We start from the raw sequence: 12,376 nt of genomic DNA, 5'->3' as shown, positions 1-12,376 counted from the left end.
GAGCTATGTATTGAATGTATGTTATAAAGATGAACTTGCTAGATAACTTTGTTCAAAAATCTGCTAAATACAGATATTAAGCCAGAAAGCAGGGATATGGAAGTAGATGTGTGTATATAATATTGTTTTATATGTATATGTATGTATATATATATATATACATAATATATATTATATGATGCATATATTATATATATAATTAAATATATATATATATTAAATATGTAGATAGTGTACCAGTGCTGGAGTCAGAAAGACCTGAGTTCAAATCTGGCCTCAGACACTTATTAGCTATGTGATGGCGAGTAAGTCACTTCACCTCTGTTTACTTTAGTATGCTCATCTGTAAAATGGGAATAATAACACTACTTACCTCCAAGGTTTGTTCTGAGGATCAAATGGGATAATAATTGTAAAGCATTTGGTACTGGCTGTTAGGAATGGCTATCTTGTTAATCCCAAATACAACTTTCCCAGTGATGCTACTGGCTGGTGAGTCAGAGAACACCAAGATCTCAAAAGATTTAAAATTAGAAACAACCCAAAGGGCCATGGGATGACACATAGTGGGCAGGTGCAGGCTGCAGTGTTCTAGCACTTATGATATGCAATAGCGATAATAAAAATTATGGCTAACACACATGTGGTTTTTTATGGCTTACAAAGGGCTTGCCCTGTGTTGTCTCATGTGATTCTTCATAAACAATCCTTTGAAATAGGCACTTGCTGGTATTATTATTCTCATTTTATAAATGAGAAAACTTAGCACTTATAATGATGCTTTTAATATAATAATAATACCTAGCATTTATAATGGTGCTTGTCATATAATAATAATAGCTGGCATTTATAATGGTGCTTTTGGTACAATAATAATACCTAGCAGTTATAATAGTGCTTTTAAGGTTTTGCAAAGTACTTTATATTTGTTAACTTTTGATCCTCGTAACAACCCTGAGATGTGTGCTATTGTTATCTTCATTTTACAGATGGGGAAACTAAGGCAAACAGAGGTTAAATGAGTAGCTCGGTGGCCACATAGCTAGTAAATATCTTGATGCATTTGAACTCAGTTCTTTCTGAATCCAAGCCATGAGCTCTCTGCACTAAGGTACCACCTAGTTGCCCCTGAAACATAAAGTGACTTCCTTATGTTCAGGTACTTACTATATATATATATCAGAGGTGGGATAAAAACCCAGGTGTTGCCTGACTCCAAGCACATTTTTTTTTGGAGGGGGGCAACTGGTTGTGTGACCATGGACAACTCACTCAACCTCTCTAAACCTTGGTTTTCTCATCTGTAAAATCTGCATAATCTCTGATTTGCAGCTCAAATGAGATAAGCAAGTAAATAAATCCCTTTGCAAACTTTAAAGTTATATTTAAATGCCTGTTAATATTACTAACTAGATGCATGAGACAAAATGACATCATGAAAGTTGTTTATGACCAACATATGTGGGCTGTTAATATGGCAAGAATAAGAGACAATGGACAGCCTGAGAATCCCCCAGTCCTAACTGTGAGAGGAAGGCCTTTAGCCTGTTGACTAGAGCCTCAGTGGAGGATTTATGGGAGGATATGGACAAGAATTAAACAGGAAGAGATGGTTTGGAGAGCTTTTTCATAGCCATTGGTAGAAGGAATACACACACACACAGATAAAATCAATGATCTATCACAGCACAAAGTGTTCCACAGGGCTAAAATTGTACTTATTAATCAATTTATCTCACAAGCTTTCAAATAACTTGGAAATAATCCCTGACCATCTACATTTTTTTAGATCAAGGCTGTGCTAGAAATCTGACTTCACTACAACAGTCACAATATTTATTATGAACCTGTCATTGGCTATCAAACCCTTCCTAACTGTTAGCCTAGGGGAGTCACTTAACCACTATCTGCCTCAGTTTCCTCAGCTGTAAAATGAGACTAATAATAGCACCTACCTCACAGGGTTGTTGTGAGGGATCAAATGAGGTAATATTCATAAGCACTTAGCACAGTGCCTGGCACATAGTAGGTGCTCAATAAATGCTTATTTCCTTCTTAGCCCCCAGGGAAGATAGATCATATTATTTCAATAATCAATTTACTATTCAGCACTCTGCTTGGGGTCAGGAAGGCCCAAATTCAAAGCCAGCCTCAAGATACTTACTAGCTGTGTAATCTTGGACAAGCTGCTTAACCTTTGCCTTAGTTTTCTCACATGTAAAATGGGGATAATAACAGCACCTACATCTCGCTGTTGTTGTGAGGGTCAAATGAGATAATATTTGTAAAAAGGGCTTAGCACAGTTTCTGGCATTCTTATATTTCCCCCCACCTCCTGTTATTGATTAAATTCTGTATTTGTCCATTTGTTTTGATTTGTCTCAAACTATTCCCTGGTTTAAGCTGAAGCTTAAATACTTTGGCCACATAATGAGAAGACAGAACTCATTGGAAAAGACTCAGAGGGTGAGAAAGGTTGAAGGCAGAAGGAAAAGGAGACAGCAGAGGATGAGATGGATAGTGTCATGGAAACAATGAACATGAACTTGGAAAGACTTTGAAAGACGGTGGGAGATAGAGGGACCTGGTGTGCTGTGGTCCATGGGGTCATGAAGAGTCAGACATGACTGAACTACGGAACAACAATAAATTCCCTGGCTTTGCTAAAGAGCTCAAAGTTAAACAAAAATGCATAACACCAGTCACTTTGAAGTTCTACCTTGTGCCAATATTTTATCACTATGTATTTTACAGCAACTTTTTATTTTGTAATATTTGCCCCTGTGAGGCCAGTGGATCTTCAATTCCTCCTCCCTCCCTCTCTCTCCCACCGGTTCCTTCTCTCCTAATCTATCTGCTATACCCTCTGAGGTCATAGACGCTCATAGAGAAAATTAGGTCTCTTCCAAATGGATCTGACTTAATTTTCTGCAGGAGTGTCCAAATCTGCAGAGGGTTCAGCATGCAGGTTGGGGATAGAATGGAAAGAAAAGTCTCCTTTTCTTATTAATCAAACACTTCACTCTCTGGGAGCCCTATCTCTCTTGGGCCAGAGACAGGGACTTTGACTCTGGGTTACATATGTCTCTTTTGCTGATTTTCAGTAATAAGTATAGTCAAAATAATATAGGGATTGTAAACCCTGAAGGCTCAGATGCTGAAATTTTTGAGCTCTTGCTTCTGCATATCTTATTCTAAGGTTGTAATGGAATTCCAGGCCATGCTGAGAGGTCACATCTAGTGACTCATTAAGCACTTAAAGTATTCAGCAGAGTCTCTAAAAAGTAGCAGAGAAAAGCAGTAAGCAAAAAATATGCCAAGGAAACCACAAATAAGTGTTTGAACCTTTCCTTAGTAAAATGTGCTGCTTTTTTAGAAAGAAGTAAAAAAAAAGTATAGAAATAGCATTTTATTTCCACCCCATCACCCCTTTCTACTGGCAAAATATTTGAGTCCTATACTAATTACTACCAGCAAGCAAGCCCAGATTAACCTTTGTGCAGGATATTTACTAAAACTTTTCTTTCTGTTACAGTTAGAAATCTTAAGGAAGAGTAAAGAAGAAGCTTATATAATGGCAGATGCATTCAGGATTGCATTTGAGCAACAATTAATGAGAAGAAATGAGCAGACTCTGAGATTGACACAAATGAATAAAATTTGTAAAAAACCAGCCAAATGGCTAAACTGGAAACATCTTAAGAATGATGGTAATTATACATCAGAAAAACCTTGTTCAATTTTAGGGGTCTGGGTAATTCTAATAGAACACTAAGTATGTCGATTTTAGTTGTACTCTGTTATAATAAGGCTACAGCATATAATGTCTCACTCATAGTTGTCTGGTTGACAAAACCATCCATGGAAAAACCCAACAATAGGGCTATTGAAGGACACAGCTGCAAGTGAGACTTTGAGAATCATGAGGTCATGTCACAAATTCCCAACAGATTCTCTCCTGGTTCTTTCATGTTCATAGGAACGAACACATTTAAAAGAAAATTATATGCTATTTAAAAGCTTATAGGATTATTAAAGGGAAACTATCAGGAAAAACTAATAATTTGGATAGTGGCAATGAAAACCAAGTTGAAGTGATGTTTTCAACAACAATATGTTTTGCTTAACCCCTTCAAGATGTTTCCTTTGGTCAGTTCTTCCAACTGGGTAATAAAAATTGTCAGGGCTTCATTCTCTGTTACAATACTGTATTGTGTTTGACTCTGAAGGAGTAGAATAATAGCTTTCATTTAACCTCTCTGCCTCATTTTCCTGTCTATAAAATGAAGGGATTGACTTAGTTGACCTCTAAGGTATCTCTGATACTTTGGCACTGTCTTTTAAAATTAAGATTTCCCTTCCTAAAATATGTTGATAATGTGAGGTTCATCTTATGTTCTTTATTTGTTATTTCATGTTTATTAAATGTAATTTTAATTTGTTCATTATTTTTATCTAAATGTAATTTTTGTTTGTGAAACATAATTTAATGATAACATTTATATTTTTTAAAAGAGCCCTGAAATTTAGTTGGCATTTAAGAAGTAGGATTAAATATAGAATTATAGAATTCCAGAATCCCAGAAATGAAAGAGACCTCAGAGGTCCCAAAGTTTAAATGACCAATTACTTGTTGGCTATGCTGAAGAGTTCTCATCATGTATGGGTTGAACCAGATAGTGCTCTGGGTCCTATCCAAATGTAAGATTCGTGTTGTATGATTCATTGAGTAGAGCTCATCTCTGAGTAGGAATCCCTTCTTTAGCAATTTTGGCTGCTCTTGTTACTGAAAATCCACAGAAGAATTTTAGCTAAATACTCATTGGTCAAAATTCGATAGACTAGGCTCTGACTAATATATATTTGCATCCATTTGCTATTGTTCTAATAGTTAAGTCGTCTTTAGTAAGAAAAAAAATTATGGAAGAATTAACAAGAGGAAAAATCTCCTGGTATAGCAAATCCAAGGTATAGCTTGAGTGCATCAATACAATTTGTTTTATCCATCCCCCCCCCAAATTTTTTTCTCTTTGGCACTTAACAGTTTACAAAGTGCCTTCCTTGCAACCCTATGGGGTAGGTAGTGCAAGTCCCTTTTCCTTGGTGAGGAAAAATAAGTAAGCTTGAAGTTATTAATAAAGCTAAAAGTCACAGAATTTGGAAGTAATCATATAACCTTGCACACAATTTCAGCTTTTGATTGATTTAGAAATGTGCAAATTATGAAACATGAAGACTGAAAGGTGATGTTTGTTCTACTTATCAGTTGTCAAGAGTTTAATTTGGTGGAAAGGGGAACCTGGTTTTGGAGCTAGGAAAGCCAAGGACAGTGTAGAGTTGAACTGGTTCAAGAAGGGGTCAAGATAGGGAAAAGAGGGGAGATGGCCTGGTAGAGAGAACTGCAAGGTCAAGGGATTAGAGGTCATGGTGTGGATGGAGAGCAAGATTTGGTATAGGGATGCAGAGGGAGAGATGGAAAACCAATAGATGGTGATCAGATAAGGGAATTTCAGAGTTCTTGAACCTGGAGGTGTGGTGCATTTGTGGTTGATGACAAGATCAAGTGTATGACCATCTTGTATGAGGCTAAGGTAGGGTGGAAGTCATGGGAAAGTCACAAGAATTAGGAAGTTAGAATGTTTGAAGGCAGTACTTGTGTGTGTGTGTGTGTGTGTGTGTGTGTGTGTGTGTGTGTGTAGACAGAATTTAGAGAGGAAAGAAAGACTATGAGAGCCAGTTACTGAGTTCATTGAGGAAGGAAAGGGAGTGTCATAGAGGTCTGTAAAAAAAAGAGCTACCATGATTTTGATTGACTGGTAGATTTGGATTGTATAGACCTCAAAGGAGGAGAGGTCACTGAGTGATGGTGATGGGGGGAGAACCTGGAAGTGGTAATGTGGAGTAGGAGACACAGAACATAAGGGGTAGGTAAGGTAGACAATGAGGTGTTAAAGTCTTAGTTGAAATAAAAAGAAGAGCTCGTAATATCTATAAGGTATGAAAAAATTCTCTATTTGGAAAGCTAGCTATGGGAAAAGGGATGAAAGGAGGTTTTTCTCTCCTTCCTCCCAACTGGCCCTAGCATCTTGCAGTAGAGCTGCTTGGCCAATCAAAGACCCTGCATCCAGCCAGGAACAGGCCCAGAATTAATATGACATGTGAGACCTGTGTGAGGGAGCCAATCCTGACTATTAAGAACTGAACTGTAGTGAGTAAGAAGTCCAGGGATCCTAGCTGAGCAGCCTGTTTAGTAGAGATGCTCCACCCAAGAGGAGTAGATTGAAGATATGACTAAGGAACAGATTCTGGAGCCTCTGAACTGTCAGAGGTGTGAGCTGCTTGGTGCTTATACTCTCTTCATGTGTATTTCTCTACTAGTGTGCTCTGTGTGTTTGTCTGTTCTTTCCACTGATTCTGGGCTTAGTTGTAGAAGAGTGTGACCAGGCTTTGGTGAGGCAGGTAATGTACTGTAACTATTGTTCTTACAATGCTATCTCAGTAAATGCTTTGATCTAGTTGTCTCTATTAGTTAAAGGCAATCAAGCATACCAGTGGGGGTTTGTGTGCTATAGTTTTAGTAGTATGGATCCACAGAGTACCTTGAGTCCAGGGTAACCACCCTTTTGGGACCCAGTATCCAAATGCATGCTGTGTGGTTGGCCGAGAAGACGGGGCCACTACAATGTTTTATTAATAGCTTAACATCAATACAACCAACTGAGCTCATTTAGTAACTTTAATTTCTTTTTTTTTGGATGATTAATTAATTTGTTTTTAGTTTTCAACATTCACTTCCATAAGATTTTGAGTTATAAATTTTCTCCCCCTTCCACTTCTTCCTCCCCTCCCCCAAGATGGCATACAATCTGATATAGGCTCTACGTATACATTCATGTTAAGCATATTTTCCCATTAGTCATGCATTAAGTATCATAACAGTTTTTCTGTTACTCCTTCCATGTCCTCATTGGGATTTTTCATTCATTCTCATTTTCTAACTTTTTTATATGGTTGTAGTTAATATGTGGTTCAGTTTTTGTTTTTGTTTTTTTGCAACTTTTACACCAACCGAACTTTGTAAATCTGTAGACAAAACAAAATTGGAAGGAGACAAAATACGTAAGTTTTGTTATTATTTAGTTAAAGTTAATTTTTAAAATCAGAATGAAAATAGTATTTTTCTGCTTTTATATGGTATTTTATTCCTTATTTTATTTGTATTCATTGATGTTGTTAAACTTAAAATTTCATTTTATTTTAAAAGAAAGCACTTTTTTTGTTTTTGTTTTATGAGGCAATTGGGGTTAAGCGACTTGCCCAGAAGAAAGCACTTTTTAAAGCATCAAAATATTAAGTATCAAATTACCAAACTGACTCATTTCTACTAAATGAGTTATGAAGCTACATCCTCTAATACAGGTGTTTCATACCCTCTTCTTACTAGAATACATATGGTGAATAGTTTTTTTTAATGAGGAAAGATTTTGCTGTGGTGGGACAGACATTCTGATGTTTAGGAAGCAATCTGCATAGGGGAGAGAATGCTTGCTCAGGAATTAGGAGACCTGACCCTGCCACTTAATAACTTTTTGCGCTTGGACATGTCACAAGCTCTCTGAGCCTCAGTCCCCTCATCTGCTGTTTATTTTTTTAATTGACTATGCACTTTATTTTTTTAAATTAATTTTTAGTTTTCAACATTCACTTTTATAAGATTTTGAGTTCTAATTTTTCCCCCTCCCTTCCCTCCTCTTTCTCCAAGCCGGCATACAATCTGATATAGGCTAAATACATACAATCATATTAAATGTATTTTCACGTTAGTCATGTTGTGAAAGAAGAATCAGAACAAAAGGGAAAAACCACGAGAAAGAAAAAATTTAAAAAAAGAGAAAATATTACATTTCAATCTGTTTTCAGACTCCATAGTTCTTTCTCTGGATATGGATAGCATTTTGTATCATGAATCTTTTTAAGGGCATAATATCTGTCCCCTCTCTCAGATTCACCTTATGGGGTCATTGCAAGTATGACTTAAAAGTCTTTGTAAGATGAAAAACACTGCTCAATTCTAGGTACTTGGTAAATTCTTAAGTTGGCCGTGTATATACATAAATATGAGCTAGTATTATTTCACAGTATTGTATTTCACTTAGACTTAACTTATTTAATTTTAGGATTTGTGTTACAAAAGAAGAACTTTGGACAGAAGCTAATAGATATACTTGAAGCCAATTCTAAGAAAATAGAAGAGCTGGATAATCCTCAGGAAATCTTTAGGATCCTGATAGATTTGGTCAGTATCTTTAGTTTCTTCTTTTCGGAGGCTAAGGACCTGTTCAGTCTCATTTCTTATAACTTCCCCATGTGGATCTTCTATTCCAGCCAACCTTAATCTGCTTGTTGTCTTACTCCTTAATGCAACTTACTTATCTCTTTCATGTCTATAATACCATTCAACCCATGGAACACTTCTTTCCCACCTCTGATTGTCCATCAATTCAAATCCTTTCCTAAAAACCTGGAGCACTCTACTCATAATCTGCCCTGTTTGTATTTATCGTCCTCTTCAAAACTAGGCTCAGTGTTTCTTCAAAGTCTTCCTTGATGCATGCCACCCAGTTCTGATTATTCCCTTTATTCCGTGCTGTCTTGAAACATATGTTCTGACCATATCAAAGGCATAAATGCATATAGCATGTTGGTCTGTAAGTCATAGTATGAATGGATGCATGCATACATGTTCTATCTTTCCAGTTTCATTCTATGAGACTCTGAATGAAGAGCTTTGCTTTCCACTTATTTTTAACTGCTTACAAAGTTTGTATGCCATGGCTACTTACTAAAAGTTTGACATTGGAGAATTAATGACTGAGTAGTATGGCACAATAACCTCTTATTATAAAATAACATAAATTGGAATGTATTTGTGTACTATCCACCAAAGCAGTCCTGTCAAACTCTAATAGAAACAAGGCCACAAATCCATACATAGTGATTCATGTGGGCCACATGTTGACTTAGTTTTAAAATGTAATGTTATCTATGTTTTATTGTATTTTTATTTATTTTATTAAATATTTCCCAATTACATTTTATTCTATTTGGGACATCTTTGGGAATATTGCAGGTCATATATGGTTGGTGGCCCCATGTTTGACATCTCTGTACCGAAGGACTGTTCTAATGTTTTATTAAGGCATAAAGATGATCCAGAAGGCCATTCCATGGCCATCCCAGCGAACTCTAGCAGATCTACGAAGGCTTTGAGTACAAGCTAAGCAGTAGACTGTGCATTTATCCATTTAATGACAAGGCTAGCTATGTGTATAGAAACCCATATCCATTAAATAGTGAGCTCTTTGAGAACGGGAACTGTTTTTTTGCTTTCTTCCTATTCCCATTGTTTAGCGCAGTGCCTGGCACATTGTAGACACTTAAAAGCTAGTTGATTGACTGCCTGACACGTCCTTAGGAGGTTGACCACTGAGTGTTGAATTTTTCATTCGTGGTAGTTGTTAAGGAGTCAATGGGAAGAGAATGATGAAATTACAGCTGTTCCAAAGTGTCAAAGTCAGTCTTGATATTTATTGCCTTAATTGTGCTTTTTTTTTAATTTACTATACATACAGTTAAATGATAAAGAAGAAGCTTTAGCTCATCAGAGAAAAGTTAGTTACATGCTTGCTCGGGAACTGGAAGAAAAAGGTGCTGTAAAGAATAAAGACCATGAACCTGTGAAGGAAGATTCTCCATCTGAAAACCACTCACCCCAAACTTCAGATCCTCCTAGTTTGTTTGATCCTGTATGTTCAAATTTCCACATTCTTAACTCTAGGAATTGTATTTGTTCAGTCTCTGACCACAAAATAGAAGAGACTTCCACAAGAACACTTCAAAAATCACATTCCTTGCCATCAAGCATGAGGTTTTTTTGAAGAAAATCAGGTTGAAGAAACAGATGAAATTAGAATTGAAAGTGGTTTGTAACACCATTTAAGAAAATAAGATTTTGTGCCTCTTACTGTGTCATGAGAAGTTTTGCACCTATGTTGCACTGAGCCTTCCTAATTTTAAAATAATAATTTGACCAAACTTTATGAGAACAATGTATTTTTCTACAATTTAATATTGTGATGAAATATGTGCTTTAAAATATTTTTAGTATGGCATTTCATTTAGTGTGTATTTGTTAACATACTGAAACCAAATACATAAAATGATTTAGGAAGAAAATAGAAACATAATTATTCAATTAGGCTACATAATAGGACCCTGGGTTGGCTAAAGGAGCATGGAACAACTTTAAAATGCTGCTCTGTGTAACTATGGCATATAGCCAATCCTTCCAATGGAACACATTAACTATTAGCTACTGAAGCAGTTTTTAATCTTGGCTTTTTCACTGAACTATTTGATGTAAAAAGTTAAGAATGAAAAGTTCTATTTTGTTAATTTTAGCCCAGAATTTCACAGGATGAAATTTTGCCTTTGTTCGTTTCTTTGGATAGAGTTTGTAAGGAATTTATTGCCTTTTACTTCATAGGATTACAGGTTTAGCTCTGGAGGGGTCCTCAGAAATCATCTAGTCTAACTTCCTTCTTTTATACATGAGGAAATGAGCGCAGAAAGGAATCATACAGGGAGGAGCAGAACTCAGATCTGTACTCAGGTCTTCAGACTCAAATCCACCATTCTTTCTATTGTATCGCTGCCTCTTAATGATCGATTTGGAGATATTATGTAACTCAGTGGCTCAAGCAAAATAGGTACTCCCAAGTCCTTGTAGCTTAGGGAGTGTTTTATACTGTCATTATAAGAAGTGGAAGTCAGATTTTCACCTAATTCTAATCTTTGGTGAAAAGGCAAGTGAAAAAGTGCTTGTATAGAAGAGATTGCACTGCAGCCTTGAAGTTAAAGGATTTATGCAATAAGACATATTTGTGAAAGAGGATGAAGTAATAATAACTGAACTAACATTAATAGAGCTAAGTACTTTTTTTCCCCTATGGCAAAGTTTTTCAGGCCTCAGAAACTTTCATCGCTGGATATCAGTTTTTCAGGTTATAATTTTTTAAACCAATAAATTACCATGTTAGATAAGATCAATTTTAGGTACAGACAGACTTCAGGAGATAGTGGAGGATAGAAGGCCTGGCATGCTATAGTCCACAGGGTCACGAAGAGTTGGACACAACTAAATGATGGAACAAAAACAACAAAAGGGAATCTGGAAAATTGTGTTAATATTTATATAATTTGCTATTGAAGGAAGAGCACTTAGTATGAAGTTGAGGGAGTCAAGAAACTGAATTCCATATAGAGATGCGCCTTTGAATATAAAACAGTTATTTGACATTTTTATATCTGATTCCTGATCTGAATAGTACAAACAAGCTGCATTAGGGTCTTGTGACATCTTACCTCACCAGCATTATGAGGACTGTGAGGTAGTATTTGTAAAAATTTTTTGAGTTCTTCAGAGAAAGACACAATTAAATTTTTAGTAAAAGAATAATATTTGACTTAAGATCAATAAACATATGTGCTCATTTCTATGTGCGCAATCACATAGTTTCAAACCAATTTGCTCAATAAATATATAAACAAACATTGAAGGTATTCTATCTAAAAACAAAACTTTGCTTTGCTTCTGTGCTATCTTCTAGTAATTTGACTTTTGGAGGGAGTTCTTTGCCATTTTTAGTTATTTTTCATTCACTTTTGCATTTTTTACTGCCCATTAAAAATATGAATCTGGCTGATATCCTATATCCTGCTTATATAACCATTTGCCTTTGATCATTTATGGCTTCAGTTAGTATCTTGTCTGTGTATTTCTGAAAACTTGTTTAGGCTTATACTAAAGGCTAGAAGTAATCTTTTAGTTTTTCTTTCTGTTTCTAAAAGTCTAGATTATCATTGAGAGTTGTTTATGTATGTACCCATTTCGAATATAACATGACCCATTTGTACCATATATTGGTATAGGCCAATGCTAATAAGTACATTTTAGATTCATTTATATCAGGCTTTTACTGATAAATATTGTTTTGTTCTGGAGCTTATTTGCTCTGAGCCTTAGCTGAATTTGGTAATCACAACGTGTATCATCTTGGGGTTCAAGCCAATATCCTTCTTTTTGTCTTTATTTAAAGTCCATCTCTACTACTCTCTACACATCAGCCATGCTGCCCTGTGGGCACCTTTCCTTATGAATTTAGCATAAACTTTATCCTATCTCTCAACATCATCCTCAGAGATTTCAGTATCTATGTTGGTGACTTCAAAGTTCCTAACCCTTTTTGACTACAAATCTGACACTTCATTCTACACTATATGTAGTATTTATTATATAGATTTTCTTGAAATGGAA

General features: G+C 35.9%; 1 protein-coding gene across 1 annotated transcript in view; it reads left to right on the top strand.

Moving 5' to 3' along the window:
• CCDC125 (coiled-coil domain containing 125) overlaps positions 1-12,158 on the top strand; it is a 52,418-nt gene extending 40,260 nt beyond the window's left edge. Inside the window, exons 10-12 of the mRNA XM_021007526.2 lie at positions 3,536-3,710; positions 8,178-8,296; positions 9,633-12,158. Of these exons, the coding sequence (XP_020863185.1) occupies positions 3,536-3,710; positions 8,178-8,296; positions 9,633-9,938 (600 nt within the window). The 3' untranslated portion in view covers positions 9,939-12,158. The remainder of the gene's footprint in view (positions 1-3,535; positions 3,711-8,177; positions 8,297-9,632) is intronic.
• The last annotated feature ends 218 nt before the right edge of the window (positions 12,159-12,376 follow it).

Source organism: Phascolarctos cinereus, unplaced genomic scaffold (genome assembly GCF_003287225.1).
Source record: "Phascolarctos cinereus isolate Bilbo 61053 unplaced genomic scaffold, phaCin_HiC Scaffold_4;HRSCAF=312, whole genome shotgun sequence".
NCBI classification, from domain to species: Eukaryota; Metazoa; Chordata; class Mammalia; order Diprotodontia; family Phascolarctidae; genus Phascolarctos; species Phascolarctos cinereus.
This window is presented reverse-complemented; position numbering and strand designations above follow the sequence as displayed.